This window comes from Rhinatrema bivittatum, chromosome 3, assembly GCF_901001135.1.
Source record: "Rhinatrema bivittatum chromosome 3, aRhiBiv1.1, whole genome shotgun sequence".
Taxonomy (NCBI): domain Eukaryota; kingdom Metazoa; phylum Chordata; class Amphibia; order Gymnophiona; family Rhinatrematidae; genus Rhinatrema; species Rhinatrema bivittatum.
This window is the reverse complement of record NC_042617.1, coordinates 510,122,951-510,141,046: the sequence shown is the minus strand read 5'-3', so window position 1 is coordinate 510,141,046 and position 18,096 is coordinate 510,122,951. Positions and strand designations below refer to the sequence as shown.

The 18,096-nt window shown below is 47.5% G+C and overlaps 1 protein-coding gene across 5 annotated transcripts in view; it reads left to right on the top strand.

Moving 5' to 3' along the window:
- Positions 1-1,231: 1,231 nt before the first annotated feature.
- Positions 1,232-18,096, top strand: part of LOC115088174 (serine/threonine-protein kinase PDIK1L-like) — a 292,604-nt gene continuing 275,739 nt past the window's right edge. For all 5 annotated transcript variants that reach the window (XR_003855717.1, XR_003855718.1, XR_003855719.1 and 2 more), the window contains exon 1: positions 1,232-1,989. Coding sequence is in view for 2 of the 5 variants with exons in the window: in XM_029596185.1 (XP_029452045.1) it covers positions 1,441-1,989 (549 nt within the window). In the remaining 3 variants the exon portion in view is untranslated. The remainder of the gene's footprint in view (positions 1,990-18,096) is intronic.

Sequence of the window (18,096 nt, the reverse complement as noted above, 5' to 3'; positions counted from 1 at the left end):
CTGTACATGTATTCCTCTGAGCCTATAGAACCTGTTTAACCATCCTCATGTTTTATCCTGGGCCATCTTCCCATACATGACAAGTTCGGGCTACAAAGGGGGGTGGAGCCATTAGGGCCCATCCGTCTCAAACCCGTGAAGAAACCATCGGACTGTTTGGGAAATTAGGGCCCCCTGAGAACTCAAATTGCTAATTTTTCTTGTTTCTGTTTCTTTCAGCTCCACAGTTGCGTTGTAATGGTGTGATACTTTTCATAAAGAATGATAAGTATCAAAGGGGGGAATGAAGGGGTCTGAACGCTTCAACCTGACAAAGGACTTCATGTACCAGAATTCCCTGCTTCATGACGGGTTTACTTACAGTCTGCAATACAGCTGTAATTAGGACATTGAGAAACTCTCTGTCAGCACATTGCACATTTTCATTTTTTTGGCTTCGCTGTTCTTATTCTCTGATAAGCTTTCACTGCTGTAACCTAGATTAGAACAATGGATGTATTATGTGATGGGCTGTATTACTGCAGACTCGCGAATTCCTTTCCAGAACTGCAAGTCCCAGCAGCCTCTCCTGCAGAACATGGGAGAAGTTTCACGAAAGTTCCAGGGTGTCTAGGGAGGGGGTCAGTAGCCCCTTCAGCCGGAATATGCTCGCTCAGCAATGCTTAGAACGCATGTGTAAAAGATAAGAACTGTAAAGTGCATAAGAGTCTGCTCCTGGAGGGGAGGGGCATGCAGTTGTACTGAGCCTTTGTCTTAGCTGCATCTTGCTGGCAATAAAAGTCTATCTTTACGGATCAGTTGTCTGGACCTCCTTACTGACTAAAAAGAGACGGTTACACCCATCAAGAATGCTTACAACTCGCAACCAGTCTCCAACACCGCCAGCAACCGATGAACTTATTTACAAGACCAGGACCGAGCTGCAATGTTCTAACTTAAACGAATAACAAGAATGCTAAAAAAAAAAAAGAAAGCAATTGTGCTAACTTAAAGTCATAAAGGAAACAAAAGCGATAACTCTTTTGGCATCCTAATTCTCATGCTTTCTAAACAGCTATTGCAGTGCAACAACCCATATCACATTCACGCTCATGCACTTTCCACTCACACCAAGAGATAGTCGGTGCGGACATGTCCCGAACAATCAACTACACGTGTTTCCATTGGACAATTTCCTCACACGTGACGTCCCAGCTAGCCAATGCAAACCAGGGCAAAGTCAAAAGTCTGGCAAAAAGTTGAGACCGTTTGCCACCTAACGGTTAGAGAATTTTTTTTCCTTTTGTGCGTCCGGGGTGCAATGACAGTTAAAGCTGCCACCCGGCGCCAACTGCTTTCCTGTTCTTTTAGTCCGCTATCCCCATTCGTTAGTCGGGTTACTTATATGCGATTGTGCTCTCTGGCTGAACACGTTCAGCGCCTCCTTTTCGGTCGCAGGAAATGGAGCCGAGCGCTGCCAAGTACAAGATTTTGCACGAGGTGGGGCGGGGGAACTACGGGGTAGTGTACGAGGCCGTGCAAAACGCCACCCAGGCGCTCGTGGCCGTGAAGCGTGTGAGTTGCCGGGCGCCCGAGTACGTGGAGCTGGCGCTGCAGGAGTTCTGGGCGCTGCAGAGCGTGCAGAGCCAGCACAATCACGTGGTGCGGCTGGAGGAGTGCATTCTGCAATGTGGCCGCGAATTTCAGCCCCTGCAGCGTGGCCTGCGCAAGCCCGACAACCAGCTCTTACTCATAGAGAGCTGCTTCAAGGGCCGCGTCTGCCTGCCACCCCGGACTGCCTGCTACCTCTGGTTCGTCATGGAGTTCTGCGACGGGGGTACCATGAACGACTACATCCTCGCGCGGAGCCTCGACAGAATGCTTAACAAGCGCTTCATGGAGCAGCTGGCCAGCGCCATGTCTTTCTTGCACAGCAATCAAATTGTACACAGGGATTTGAAGCCTGATAACATCTTGGTTTGTAATAGTCCTCGGGGGCCTATGCTTAAAGTAAGTTGGATGTTGCATACCAGAAAATATATTTTCAGCCATAACAATTTTCTCTCCCCACCCGAAATTCAACCTAACATTGTGTATGTTCGTAATTTTAGCCAAAAAAACAAGAAGGGACCGTCTTTAGCTCATGTTTCGCCAAATATCTGATCTTTAGCAAAAAAAAAAACCAACTGTGATTCAAAAATCAGATGCTTATAAAACCATCCCTTAGAGAAGAGCATTACCTATGTGATATGGGGAGAGTAATTAGAGCAGGAGGTTGTGCTGGAAAGATAAAAAAACTGTCCCAATTATCTTAGGTGACACCACCTGATTAAAAAAGAACTTCCAAGTGAATCTTAATATGCTGCTTGCCTATATTTAGACCTTTTGAGTTCCAGAAGGAAGCTCTGACACAAAGCAAATATTAAGAGCATTGACAGTAAATTGGAGAGGTTGAGCTCATTCCCAACATACTTTGGCTTTAGAGTGAGGTTCCTTTCTTTAATTATATTTGTCTCTTCAGTTTTGTTAACAGTACGAATTAGGTACTGTTAAACTCAATTTCACTTTGAAATACAAAATGGCAAGAGTGTAGTAAAGTTTCTTTTAACGTTTTCTCACTGTAAATATGTTGTAAGCATACATTAAGGTTTCTTTTGGGTACAGAAAACCATCAACTGTAATCTTATGAAAACGGCATTAAAAAATCTGGAATAGTAATCTCACATTCTGACTGGCCAGCCCTCGGCATTCAATTTACTTTAGATTCATTGTTTACCTCAGAAGTAGTCATCCTTTAAAAATAAACGTTCATGTAAGTTGTAATTAAAAGTTTAATTTTAAAACTTAAAAGGCAGGTTTGTAACTATAATAAAGACTAATATTGGCCTACTACTAAGTAATTAACTCAACACAAGTCTTTCATCAACTATCTGTGAAATTCTTTGTTAACTCTGAAATCAGGTACCTTATTTAGGAGTAGAAGCATGATGCTTCATTCATAGCTAGCCAGGGATTTTTTTTTCCCAACTCATCTGGAAGACCAAGCGGACCTAGTGTCCGCGAGGTCGGCGTAATGTGGGCCCAGGCCCGCTCTAGGAGCAGGCCTCGGCAAAGGGCGGAGGGGGAGGGGGGGGATTGCGGGCGCGGGGAGTTAGGTGGCTAGGCTAGGGGAAACAGAGTAGGAAGGGTAGCGGTTGGAAGCCCGCTCGTCAATCGTGGCGGCATGGGATTGGTTGGGAGAACGGTGGTGGGTACAGCAGCCTGTGGGGATAGGCTAATACATTTTCGAATTGGATTTAGGCTGGGAGGGACGACGTGCGGGGCAGACGGGGATTCACGCGGCGGCGAGGCAAGTCGGACGGAGAACTTGCTTCCCTCCCACCCACCCACCCTTAGTTTTGTATACAATGTTCGCGAGATTTGTGGTTGCGTGCTTGTCGCAGCGGGGCGGGAGTTTTGTGGCGCTTGGCCCGAGCCATAAGAGTTTAAAGTTATGGGTTTATGTTAAGACGGATTTCAGTGGTATGCAAATGATGGTTGACAACTGGGGCTGTTGTCGGGGAGTGGCCCCTTGCTGGAAAGAGGCGGGGGCCGCTTGGCCAGACTCCTTGCAGGTTGGTGGCGGGGGTCCACCCAGGTTGGCTCCTTGCAGGAGGGCGGCGGGAGTCGGAACCTGGCGTGTGGGGCCAAATCATCGAGCCGAGTGGCTGGTAGAGGCTATCCTGCCGGAAGGTGGCGGATAGATTGGTGGGGATTGGAAATGGCTGAAATCTGAAATCTGTATTGTTTGTATGTGCCTGAGGCTCGGGCCATTTATTATTAAAGCTGCGGCCTTGTTTTTACCAAACACAATCAGGTCGATCCAGTAAAGTCCGTGGGAGAGCGGACAAACGCCCACTCTCCCGGCGCACGCACCGGCCCTTGGCCGGTGCGAGCGATCCAGAATGCAAATGAGCTGACGCGGTGCAAACGAGGAAAAGGAGGCGCTAGAGACACTAGCGCGTCCCTAGCGCCTCCTTTTGGCCTGGGCTCGGAAACCGGACGCCGGCAAAATTGAGCGTCCGGTTTTCGGCCCGACAGCCGCGGGCCGAATTCAAAAAAATTTTTTTTTTTTTTTTTTACTTTTGGGGACCTCCGACTTAATATCGCTATGATATTAAGTCGGAGGGTGCACAGAAAAGCAGTTTTTACTGCTTTTCTGTGCACTTCCCTGGCGCCGGAAGAAATTAGCGCCGACCTTTGGGCGGCGCTAATTTCTTAGAGTAAAATGTGCGGCTTGGCTGCACATTTTACTTACTGGATCGCTCGGGCATACCTAATAGGGCCATCAACATGCATTTGCATGTTGAGGGCGCTATTAGGTGCTGCGGGTGGGCCGCGTGTTTTCCTCCCCTTACTGAATAAGGGGTAAGGGAAAACACGCGTCCAGAGCAGGGTGACAGTGCGCTCCGGAGCACACTTTACTGGATCGACCTGAATGTCTTTGTAGTTATTTGAATGTACAGGGTGGTTGTGAGTGAGTGAGGTCCTGGTTCCCCATATTACGGTCCAGTCAGTCATGGTAACAACAGTCCTCAGCCGGGGATCATACAATGGTGCTAGTTTTGGAACCCCCTTGTTCCCAGCCCCAGTTTGCCCAGAGAGTGGAGGACCTGATTCGGGTTTCAGCCATTGGGCAGGCCTTTATTTATATTACTTTTTTAATGCCAGCAGAAGCCCTGTACAGAAATGGATAAAGCTTATTCAGCAGATCAGAAAATGTTCTGTCTTATTTACAGAGCTCTAGAACATAATCTTTGATCAAATTCCTGCCCAGAAATGTTTTAATATTTCTCAATTATGCTTCTTATATACATATACAAGCCGTTAAGCCCGTTAAAACGGGCTACATCCCTCTGTCTCTCACTTCCCCCTCATTCTCTCTCCCCTCACACTCACCCACTCCTCCCCACCCTCCCTCTCCTCCCACTCAGTCCCTCCCTCCCACTCAGTCTCACTCACTCCCTCCCTCCTCTATCCCTCTCCCTCCCTCCCTCTCTCTCAGTCCCACTCCCCTTCACTCAGTCCCCCCCCAACTCAGTCCCAGTCCCCCTCCCTCCCCCCCCACTCAGTCCCACTCCCTCCCTCCCCCTCTCACACTCCCACTCCCTCTCTCTCCTCCCCTCTCACTCAGTCCCTCCCTCTCTCTCTCCTCCCTCACTGCTGCCGCCCGTCTTCGCCGCTGCGGCCCTGTCTCTCACCTCTCCCTCATTCTCCCTCTCCCCCTTCCACTTACTCACATCCCTGACTCTCACCTCTCCCTCATTCTCACTCAGTCCCTCCCCCTCACTCAGTCCCTCCCTCCCAGTCCCTCACTCAGTCCCTCCCTCTCACTCCATCCCTCCCTCTCACTCTCTCTCTCCGTCCCTCCCACTTCCTCCGTCCCTCCCTCTCTCTCTCGCCTCCCTCCCTCGCTACTGGCCGCTACCGCTGCCGCCGCCGCCCGCTGCTACCGCCGCCCGCTACTGCCGCCGCCGCCCGCTGCCGCTACCGCCGCCATGTTTGTTTGTTTTTTTTGACGCTGCCTAAGACCGACGTGCTCGCCCGCACATGCGCAGTAGAGCTGCTCTCTACTGCGCATTTGCGGCACGTCGGTCAAGCTTCGTTTATTAGGTAGGATTTTTACACCTCATTTCATATTGTCCCTCTTTCTGTAAAGTTACCTAGTTTTATGTATTGCTTCCCCAACTGTTACATGTAACAGTTGGGGAACATGTGATGTCCTTCGAAAGTCGGTATAAAAAAGCTTCAAATAAATGCTGGTCCTTAAATAGACTTATTACTTAAAAATTATATTTATTAAAGTGTCCTATTTGGTGGTAAAACTAAATCTGTCTAATATTAAATTTGATTGGCCCTCTATGCTAATAGAAAAAGTTAATTTCAAACTGTCCCTATTGAGACAAAGAACATGTGCTGTTTTTACCTGTGGGCTTTGTGCTAATATTCAAAGCAAAAGTACACATGGCCTTCAGTTCCGAAACTTGCCACTGGTACAAAGTCAGGGTGGTTGCTTGCACCTGCTTCTTCTGTGGATAGATGTTTATTGGAAAAATATGCACGAAGATATAAAAATGCTAGTTACATGCGTACTTTTCTTCCCCTGACCTAAAAATGCCCCCTGGGAACTCCTCCTCGCAAAGTCTACATTGCTCTGGAACAATGTGCATTGAGGGGAAGGCAGTTTTCAGACAGTTGATTAATGAATGTAAAATGCTTTTTACTTGAGTTAAATTGCTTTGAAAGTTGTCCTTGTAATGTTCTGGAATACTTTGCAGTTTTTTATTTTCCTTTGTAAGCTGTTTGCTTTAATTGTTTAATGTAGACCTGTTTTATAAGTACTATAAAATCTTTGCCTCAGCGTATCGGAGATCTCCTTTCTTCAGTATAACATGATACTCTTAGGCTGTGCATGTCTTTTTTTCTTTGTGGCACACTGCAGGAGCTTTTCTGTTTTCCAAAAGTTATTTTAAATTATAAGAAAATTGTTTTTAGGCATCTTTATAGTGGAATTCCTTGCCTACCTCCATCTGTGTTAATCTTCATGTACACATGCATGAGAATTTGCATATGTAATCTTTCCTGGCAAAAGAAAGTTAAATACCTTAAGTTTCTTTGTATGCACAGATGAAAGATAAAAAGCAGCAGGAAGAGCCTCAGGCCGGAACTACAGTAATGGTGTTCTCCAGGCTCCTTCAGCTGAAGACAAAAGGAAGGCACTAGTGACATATTCAGTAGGGCTGGTAGGGATCTCCCAATCAAAGACAACCACTGCTCTCTGTGCCTCAGATGCAACCATGGGGCCTAGAATCTGCCGCTGCCTGGTTAGAAGAGGTTACCTCTTTGGCAAACAGCAAGACTGAGCATAAGGGAATACATCATTGGGGGTAGGAGAATGAGTGAGTGAGAGGGCTGGATTTGGGGGGGGGGGGGGGGGAAGAAGACTGTACTGAGATGAGATGTGGTATGGAGGAGAAGAGAGAGAGCGCTGCATGGGGGGGTAGGGCGAGAAGCATTCGTTTACCAGGGAAGAAATCCTAACAATTTCCTCCTGACATTTAAGCTCTATTCAAATTATTGAGGTGGTGGGGAGGGGTGTGGTATATGCATTTTGTCCCTGGTGAGTAAGTGCTGGAGGTTAAGAGAAAAAAACTTTGAAAATTCTGTGTACTTGGTGGAGTACATCTTTCCAATCTTCTTGGTTTGTTTTTCACCTTTGCTTTCAGGGTGTGTCTGATCTACAGTGGGTTCAGACTGTCATTGTTTTTATAGGAGTTTGGCTTAATCTTGGTGTTGACATTTAAAATAGTAACAACAGTTTTGTTCCTTTCATTCAGATTATTTTATATTTATTTTTTTATTCCACTATTCTTAAAAAAAATTAAACCCAAAGTGTTTTACAAATTCAAAAGGGCATGGAATAAACACTAGATCCCTAAAGGTTTGTGGTTGGTAATGAAGAAAAGGGTGCACGGGGGAAACCTACACGGAGCGGCAGTTGATAGCCTTAACAGAAGGCTTGGGGATTACTACCCATAACCAATCAGCTTTGATGGGAGGGGGGGGGGGGGTAGATGGGGAAAGGGGGATTGGATTCTGAAGACAGCCAATGCTGGGTCCTGACTTTTACAGTCTGGGGTACCTATACACTGATATTAGGGATAAAGCATAGGACTGCTTCCATGGCCAAGTCCAAAAGCAAAGCATGTTCAAGCAGCATTTTCCCTGTACATACCAGGATCAGTCCAGAAAAGTGGGTTGTGTATCCCTACCAGCAGATGGAGTCAGAGAGCAAAACTTTGGGCACTGCCATATATACTCTAGTGCCACCTGCAGTCCCTCAGTATTTCTCTGACTCCAGCAGACGGTTAGAGATACAGCTGCAGTCTTAGTGTTTTTTGTGTAAATGTTTTCAGTTAGATAGAATTTTTTCCTTTTTCCTGCGACTGCTTCCTGAGGTGTTAGGCACCTTCGTGGGCCATCCCTCAGTTGAAGCCGGGTGTCCGGGGGGGGGGGGGGGTTGGATACCCCTGCCTGGGTTTCGCCCATGCTAGCTCGGGGGCTGAAGGCCAGGGGCTCCTGGCTAACTCACCCACAGAAGGAAGTCTCCATAAAGTTTAAAAAAAAAAAAAAAAAAAAAAAAAAAAAAGTGAGGGAGAGACGTTCAGTTTGGGCGGCCTTCTCAGCTGAGGTGAGGAGTCTGTGCAAGGGGGGGGGGGGGGGCGTGCTTCAGCGGCCGTTCAGGGAGCTTAGCTGTTAATTTCCTCGGCTCCCGGGGCTCCGGGATGCGTCTGGGGGAGGAAGTGTTTTCTTGCCGCACCTCAGTTTTCAGTGCGTCTCGCGCTTAGCAATTTCGCCGGGGTCAGGAGCGCCATTTTGAATTTTTTTCCCACGTCTTCCTGGTGCGCGATTTTTCTCCAGCCAGGCCTTCCTCCTCAGCACAAGCCACACTCCCCTGTTGGGCTCGCGATTTTGATCGGCAGCCTCCCTGGGGTGTGTGGGCAATAGAGCTCCTCCGGTTTTCTGGCCTTACTGTTGTGGGCAGCTGCATGGGGGATGGAAGGCTCGGCGGAATCAAATGTTCCCTCCTGCGGATCGGGGGAAGAAGCTGCCCCCCCCCCATTTTAGCCCCAGTGGGGGCCGATCTCAACCTTGGGGCTGCCGATCCCACTCCGGGCCATTTCCAAGAGGGGGAGGGGGACCCGGAGGGGTTTTCCCCCGAATTTATCTTGCTGATGCACCAAGCCTTTTTGGCACGGAAGCATACAGTGTTTAAGAGACAGGGGCAACCGGGGGACTGGTCAGAGCCGCCTGCCAAGCTGGGGCGGAGCGTGGAGCCACAGCTAAGGTCCGCAGAGGGTCCCCGTACAGGGGAGGAGGCCTGGGAACCACAGGATTCGGCTTCTGGGGCAGGGGTTGCGTCCACCTCAGCCGTGAGTCCAGTGGACCTGGATCCGGTCTCGGATATGGGAGATGTGGATCCGGAAGACCCGGATGGTGACGATGACATCCAGCCTAATGAAGGTGACGATCCCAGTGTGGTGCATCTGTTTAAAAGGGATGAGCTGCGTCCGCTCATTCCCCAGGTGTTGGATATCCTGGGACTGAAGGTTTCCCAAGAAGATTCCGACAATGAGGGAGTGAATCCGGTCCTTGATGGGGTTCGGGGCCCCACTTCGTCTTTTCCAATACATAAAAAGGTGCGCAAGCTGGTTACCTGCGAGTGGGATGCTCCTGATGTGGGCCTGAAAGTGGGCAGAGCTATGGCAAAGTTATATCCTCTGTCGCCAGATGTTGTGGACCTCCTGAAAATCCCGAAGGTGAAGGCTGCGGTGTCCACAGTTACGAAGAAGACCACGATCCCGGTCACGTGAGCGGCCGCTTTGAAGGATATGTAGGACCGCAAGTTAGAGATCCAGTTGAAGCGTGTCTTTGAAGTATCCGCATTGAACCTGCAGGCGGCGGTGTGCGCTAGCCTCATGCAGAGGGTGTGCCTTTGGATTCAAGATTCTAATGCCACCTCCGGGGCCACGGGCGGTGAGGCTCTGCATTCAGCGAGATTAGAAGCGGGCATAGCGTGTGTGGCTGATGTGCTGTTTGATCTCGTGTGGACCTCTGCATGGAGTATGGTGTCCGTTGTGTCAGTGCATCGCCTCCTCTGGCTTCAAAATTGGGCAGCGGACTTGTCCTCCAAGTCCCAGCTTTGCAATCTCCCCTTTAAAGGAAAGCTTCTCTTCGGAGAGGAACTTGATGAGCTGGTTAAACTGTTGGGGGAGTCTAAGGGCAATAAGTTACCAGAAGATAGGAGGCCGTCTAAGAAGGTCTTTCCCTCCCGGTCCCGCTTTCGGGAATATCGCCGTTTTCGTTCCAGCAGATATTCCGCACCTTCGGCATCCAAACAGGCTCCGGGACGTCAACAGTCCTTTCGCAGGGGTCATCACGCCGGAAGAGACTCGGGATATCTCGGTGCAGGAACCAGTAAACCTGCCCAGTGAAGCCACAAGCCCCCATTCTGTCGTCGAAGCTGTCAGTGGCAGATTATCTAACTTTTACAGGGAATGGGAAAGGATTACCTCAGACTGCTGGGTTCTGGAGGTAATCAGAAACAGCTACGCTCTGGAATTCTCACGACCGGTGCAGGAGGTTTTTGTGGAATCCTGCGTGGCCTCTCATATCAAACTCGACGCGGTCCAGATAACTCTGCAACGGCTTCTCTAGCTGCGAGTGATTTGTCCCAGAGACGGGGAAGATACTCAGTTTACTTTGTGGTTCCCAAGAAGGAGGGCATGATTTGTCCCATCCTCGATCTTCAGAAGGTGAACCGCTGTCTTCGGATCCCTTTTTTTCAAATGGAAATCCTGAGGATGGTAATGGCGGCTGTTCGGAAAGGGGAGATTCTAGCCACCCTGGACCTCACAGAGGCGTACCTTCATATCCCCATCCGCCTGGATTACCAGCGGATTTTGCATTTCAAGGTCTTGGGACAGCACTTCCAGTTTCGGGCCCTTCCTTTTGGTCTCGCAACAGTCCCTCGAACGTTCACCAAGGTGATGATGGTTGTAGTGGCTTTTCTTCGCAAGGAGGGGGTTTTGGTCCATCCTTACCTGGATGACTAGCTAATTCGTGCAAAGTCCCGGGAGGACTGCAGGATATCTGTGCGCATGGTGATGGTGACCTTGCAGTTGCTCGGGTGGGTCATCAATGTGCAGAAGAGTCACTTGGAACCCACACAGGAGTTGATTTACGTGGGAGCGCAGTTCGACCCCTTGCACGGAAAGGTGTTTGTCACCCGGTCCGGTGCCAGAAAGTTACAGGACCAGATCCATTCTCCTCTGTTTCCCCTTTCCTTCATCCCCGCATCCTCCCTCTGCCTGTCCTCCCCTTGCACTCTAGCCCAATTTCATTCGATGCATTCATCTGTTAGTTAATTTTTAATGTTAATTTTTCATTGGCTTTTTGCAAGGCATCTATATAAGATGAATACTTCAATTACCATGTTATTTAAATGTTCATATATGTTCTTTGTTCTATGTAATGCTATCAGGCAAGTTTAATTGTTCAATGTAAACTGATTTGTATCCAATGCAAGAAGATCGGTATATAAAAAACCAAAAATAAATAAATAAATTTGGAGGCAGAACCCCACAGTGTGGCATCTTCAGATTCTGGGGTCCATGGCTTCCACCTTGGATTTAGTGCCGTGGGCATTCATTCACCTACGACCATTACAGCGAGTGCGGTTATCCCGATGGAGTCCGGTGTCTGAACAATTCCAACTTCCAATGCCCTTGCTTCTAGAGTCAGACTGTCATGGTGGCTATCGCGTGCCAATCTGGAACAGGGGGTAGACTTGGAAACTCCGAATTGGCTGATAATATCCACCGATGCCAGCCTATCCGGTTGGAGAGCAGTGTGTGCGGACAAGTCCGTCCAAGGTCTCTGGTCTCCGACGGAGGGCTCATGGTCCGTCAATCGACTCGAGACTAGAGCGGTTCGGCTGGCTCAACAAGCATTCCTGCCCTGGATTCGGGGCAGAATGGTGAGTGTGTTCTCTGACAATGCGACGACAGTGGCTTACATCAACCGACAAGGAGGGACAAGAAATCCGACAGTAGCACTCGAGGCACAAATTCTCTTCGACTGGGCGGAACGTCATCTAGAAGGGATTGCCGCGTCTCATGTCGCTGGGGTGGAGAACGTGCAGGCGGATTTTCTCAGCAGACAGCTCGATCCGGGAGAGTGGGAGCTGTCTCCCAACGCCTGGAACCTGATTTGCACCAGTTGGGGCGTACCTCAGTTGGATCTGATGGCAACGCGGGCGAACGCAAAGATGGAACGCTTCTTCAGCCATCGGGAGCAGGGCTTGGTGGGGCTCGACGCTCTGGAGTGCCCCTGGCCCACGGGAATTCTACTGTATGTCTTTCCTCCCTGGCCCCTTATCGGGAGGCTTCTCCGTCGCATAGAGCTCCATCCAGGCAGGGTGGTGCTCGTAGCTCCAGAGTGGCCGCGTCGCCCGTGGTTCGCGGATCTGGTTCACTTGGCTCTCGAGGGACCATTACAGCTCATGTATCTACCGCGACTACCTCGGCAGGGTCCAATATTTTCGGATCGGGAGGATCACTTCTCTCTCGCAGCTTGGCTTTTGAGAGGCGACGTTTACGCTTGAAGGGCTATACCGAACAGGTCATTTCTACACCCCTACAGGCGAGATGACCGGCCACTTCTATGGCCTATGTGAGAGTGTGGAAGCTGTTTGAGGCATGGTGTCAACAGCGCTCCTTTGATCCGTTAGCAGTGAATGTCCCACGGGTCCTGGACTTTCTGCAGCAGGGTCTTGCTAAGGGGTTAGCGTTCAACTCCCTTCGTGTCCAAGTGACAGCTCTTGGTGCATTGCTTGGCAAGTTTGCGGGCTGCTCGCTGGCTGTACATCCAGACATTGCTAGGTTTCTCAAGTGGGTTAAACACTTGCGGCTTCCCATCCGTTTGGTGTGCCCTGATTGGAGTTTGAACCTAGTGCTTCGAGTGCTCTGTGGTCCCCCCCCTTCGAACCTCTTCGCAGAGCGTCGTTGAAGGATTTAACTTTAAAGACTGTCTTTTTGGTGCTGTTTGCTCGGCAAGTCGGATTTCAGAGTTACAGGCTTTGTCGTGTCAGGATCCCTTTCTTTGCATTTACGATGATAGGGTGTCTATGCATGGTTCCATCCTTTGTTCCGAAAGTGGTTTCGGCGTTTCACGTCAATCAAACTGTGGCGCTTCCGGGCTTTCCTCAGTGGTCTCGTGAATCCTCTCCAGGCCGGGATCTGCTTATGCTGGACGTGCGGCGCATCTTGTTGCGTTACCTGGAAGTTACTAATGACTTTTGGAGGTGTGATCATTTGTTTATTCTCTTTGGTGGCCAAAAGAAGGGGGACAAGGCGTCTAAGGCAACCATCTCTCGCTGGATTAAAGAGGCCATTTGTTCATCCTACATAGCCAGCGGGCGCCAAATTCCGTTGGGTCTCCGTGCTCATTCCACTAGCGCTCAGGCTACTTCCTGGGTGGAATGTCAGTTGCTGACGCCTCAGGAAATCTGCAGGGTGGCGGTATGGTCTTCCTTGCACACTTTCACTAAGCATTATTGTCTGGACGTGCATGCTGTGGAGGGGTCTTCCTTCGGTGAGAGTGTTCTGCTTGCTGGTCTTTCGGGTTCCCGCCCAGTGTAGGGTGGCTTGGGTACATCCCACTTTTCTGGACTGATCTGGTATGTACAGGGAAATGAAAATTGGTTCTTACCTGCTAATTTTCATTCTTGTAGTACTCGGGGTCGGGCCTCTGGACCGATCCTTTCTTCAGCTACCGAAAGACAGCCTTACTGAGTTTTATCTTTCTGCTGCCTGTTGCACAGGGCTCCGTCCTTTTTGCAGACTTGGTTAATGGAGCAGTTTTTTAGTGGTTGGTTCGGTTAACTGTGTTCTGAGAACAAAGGGCTGTTCCGTTTGGTTAAGTTCCCTTCGTCTGTCCTTTGTTAGTTTGGTACCGGTGGGTTTGGGTACAAGTCAATACTGAGGGACTGCAGGTGGCACTAGAGTATATATGGCAATGCCCAAAGTTTTGCTCTGACTCCATCTGCTGGTAGGGATACACAACCCACTTTTCTGGTTGATCCTGAGTACTACAGTAACGAAAATTAGCAGGTAAGAATCAATTTTCATGTCTGAATTATCAGGAAGGCTGCTCATCGCGTAAAAATGTTGCCAGCAGTAATTTTGTTAAGTTTGACAGTTGCTTGGTTTTGATTGTAAATATTACTATCCTTTACATAAGAAATTGGGGTAACCTGCACAGAGTAGCAGTTACTACCATAAGAAACTTGTTGGGCAGACTTGATGGAACATAAGACCATTTGGTCTTTTTCTGCAGACAATACTATGTTACTATGTGTGTTACCATATTTCCAGCCCCATAACTGTTTAATTTGGCATTGTCCTACATTGCCACATCCAGCAAGCTGTCTCAATAAGGAGGTGCTCTTAAGAGACATGTCACTATATATACAGTAATCCAACATAAATAATGTGTGGCTGGACATAAATCACCAGTCAGTACATCTCTTGATTACTGCAAGATGCTTGTGTAATACAGAGCTGAGAACTCAGACACGGCCGTGTTTTGCATCGGGGACAGAGAACTGTACAATATCTATCTATGAAAAAATACAAATACAGTAATAAGCAGGTTGGCTAACCAGCAAACAATGTAAACAGTAAAACTCATGCTAAACAAAAGGAGACTATTAGAGAGATGGAAGAGTCTGTGAACACGCAGAGTATATAAAGGAGGAACAAAAAAACTGGTGAGGGAAAGGGGAGGGGGAGCAGACAATGGAAATTAACCCTTTGCAGGACGAGAAAACACAATACAATAGGCTCACTGACACATATATTCGGGGTGGACCGGAAAGGGGTTAAATGCATTGAGACAAGAAAACAGACAAATTGAAATTGCAAACAAGAGAATATTATATAAATTATATATATATATATATATATATATATATATATATAAATCATTGTATAGGAATGTATATGTATTCAATAAGTTGTTTATATGAAAGGGGTGGGGGGGAGGGGAGGAGCAGACCATGGAGATTGAACAAGTATTAAGACAAGAAAGCAGGTAGAAAAATTGAAATTGCAAACAGATAAACCATTGTATAGAAATTTATATATTTTATTTATTTGATTTTATATACCGACAACCGTTTGCACATCGTGCCGGTTTACAGATAACTTATAACAATATATAGGCAAAGCCTTTACAAGGAACAGTTTGTAACATAAATGCAGTAACATGGCAATTAACTAGATAAATAAGTAGGGGAGGGAAGGGTAGGGATATACGAGACAAAAGGAGGGAGGAGGGGGAGGGGTGAAAATGGAAAACATAGGGAAAAGATATGTACAGGGGTTCGAGGAACAATTAATATGTACATAGGTTATATACAAAGTTTTTTTGTTTTTTTTGTTTAGGTTTGAAGCTCCTTGGAGGGGGTGGATGTCGGGTGTAGGTCCTGAGGGGGGGTGTTGGTGAGAGGTGGTGGTCGGGTTAGGGTGTTAGTAAGAGATGAAGATGATTGGGGGTATGCTTGGAGGAAGAGCCAGGTTTTGAGTTTCTTTTTGAAAGTGGGTGTGGAGGTTTCGGTACGTAGGTCAGGAGGCATGGAGTTCCAGAGGGAAGGGCCTGCGAGAGAGAGGGCCCTATTGGTGGTGGAGATGAGTCTTGTGGATTTTATGGAAGGGGGGATAAGGGTTCCACGGAGAGAGGAGCGGGTGGGTCTTGTGGAGATACGAGGGAGGAAAGGTGGGTTTAGCCAATTGTAATGTTCGTTAGCAATACTTTTGTGGATGAGGGTAAGGGTCTTGTAAATAATTCGTGAGTGAATGGGAAGCCAATGGAGATTGAGGGTGGGAGTAATATGGTCTTTCTTATTGGCATTGGTTAGGATGCGTGCAGTAGCGTTTTGAAGGAGTTGTAGAGGTTTGATGTGGGTAGCAGGGAGACCAAGTAGGAGTGCATTACAGTAATCAATTTTTGAGAAGATTATAGATTGAAGTACTGTGCGGAAATCAGAGAAGTAGAGAAGGGGTTTGAGTTTTTTGAGGGTTTGTAGTTTGAAGTAACAGCTGCTAAGGATAGATTTGATGTATGGTTTGAAGGTTAGTTGGTTATCGAGAATAACCCCCAGGTTTCTTGTGTCAGAGAGAAAATTGGGGGGGTGGAGGGAAAGGGTATGGATGCATGTTTTGAGGAGATGAGGAGGAGTTCCGTTTTTTGCGGATTAAGGGCTAGGTGCATGTCAGTGAGGAGTTGGTTTATGGAGGTGAGGATGGTGTTCCATTTTTGGAGAGCAGTGAGTACAGAATTTGTGAAGGGTATGAGGATTTGCACATCATCGGCGTAGATGAAGTGTGTAATACCAAGGTTGGAGAGGAGGTTTGTGAGGGGGAGCATGTAGATGTTAAATAGGGTGGAAGAAAGGGAGGATCCTTGGGGGACGCCACAGTCGAGATTAACAGGGGGGGATGTAAAATTGTCGGTGAGGACTGTGTAAGTTCGGTTTTGGAGGAAGGACTTTATCCATGAAAGAGCGGTACCTGTGATTCCTATGCTGATGAGAGTGATGATGAGGATGTTATGATTTACGGTATCGAAGGCGGCGGAAATATCTAGCATGGCGATAAGGTAGGAGTTACTGGCATCCATACCTTTGATGATAGTGTCTGTGAGGGAGAGGAGAAGGGATTCTGTACTGAGGTGTTTTCGGAAACCATATTGTGTTGGAAGGAGTATGTTGGCTTGTTCTAGGTGGTCAGAGAGACGGGAGTTAACTAGTTTCTCCATGATTTTGGAGAGGAAGGGGAGGTTGGAAATGGGACGGAGGTTAGATAGGTGGGAGGGTTTTTTTAGAATGGGTTTGACCACGGCTTGTTTCAGGGGGATAGGGACAAGGCCGTGTTCCAGGGAAGAGTTCACGATCTTGGAGAGTGAAGAGGCTATTGTTTTAGGAATAGCGAGTAGTAATTTAGTAGGGATAGTTTCTGAGGGGTGGGAAGAGGGTCTCATCTTTTTTAAAATGTTTTCTATTTCTAGGGTAGAGGAGGGTTCAAATGAGGAAAGAGAGGTGAGAGTGTGTGGGGTGGGGGGGGTTATACTGTTGGTGTTAGAGGAATTTTTGGTGTTAGGGTTAAACTTGGCGGTGATATTTGATATTTTGTTCTTAAAGAAGAGGGCAATTTCATTGCATCGTGTCTGTGAGGAGGGGACTTGGGGTGTAGACACGATGGGTTTAGTAAGATTGGAGACTAGGGTAAATAGAGCCTTTGGGTTGAATTGGAGGTGGTGAATTTTTTTGGCATAGTATTCTTTTTTTGTTTGAATGTTTGAACAGACTTCACAATTCCTAAGTATCCTAATTACCCTAATTATGAACACGGCATCAAGTACTAATTTTAGAATCTGCTACTGGACAATTACCGTTAAGCTCAAAAATTTACTATATTCTATATATATATTTGGCATTGCTTATATTTATATTTATTGATACGTTAAACAGTTAAACTGTCTTTATAAAATATTATATTGCTTTATTTATTTCCAGTTAAACTATTATTACTTTATTTAGCACTATGTTAAATTGTCAATCAGTTATACTGTTCCATATGTTCCTCGGTTCCATGTAAAGCTCCGCTCTCTGTTGAGCAGTTCTTCGTTTTATGTAAACCGGATTGATTTGTAGTCCCTACAAGAACTTCGGTATATAAAAATTAAAAATAAATAAATAAATAAATTTCTGTATGCATGCATGAGTTGGTAATAGATGGTTTTTGAGGCAGGAGTGGGATGTTTGCGCCAAAGTCTTTCTGCTGCTCTAAGCTTGGTTTTTTGGGTTTTGAGTGTCTGGGTGTACCAGGGTTTTTTGGATGATTTGGGTTGTGTAATTGTTTTTCGGATGACTGGGCATAGTTTGTTAGCGATTTCTTGGGTAGTTTCAGTCCAGGAGGATATGGCACTATCTGCTGTCTCCAGGTCAATGTAATTTGGGATGTTGGAGCAAGCCGTGGCAAGGGTTTCTAGGGGACAGGTTTTACGAAATTGGAAGGATTTAGGCTGAGAGGGAGAGGGTGTAGATGGGGTTTGTAGAGAGAGAGTTGTGTTGATGATGGAGTGGTCGGACCAGGGGACGGGGAGGCATGTGGGGGAGTGGATGACAATGAGTGAGTTGGTGAAGATAAGGTCGAGGGTGTGACCGGCTTTATGGGTTGGGGAGTGGATAAGTTGGGTGAGGCCCATTGCGTCTAAGGAAGAGATGAAGGCTTCGCATGGTGGGGATTGTGGAACGGAATCAACATGGAGGTTAAAGTCACCGAGGAGTATCGTGGGGATGTCGGGAGAGAGGGAAATGGTGAGGAATTCAATGAGGGGGGAGGGGTCTTTTTCTAGAAGGCCAGGAGGGGTATAGATAAGGCAGATTTGTAGAGATTGCGATTTGAAAAGGCCTACTTCGTATTGATTGGGAATATTGCAGGTTTGTGAGGTAAG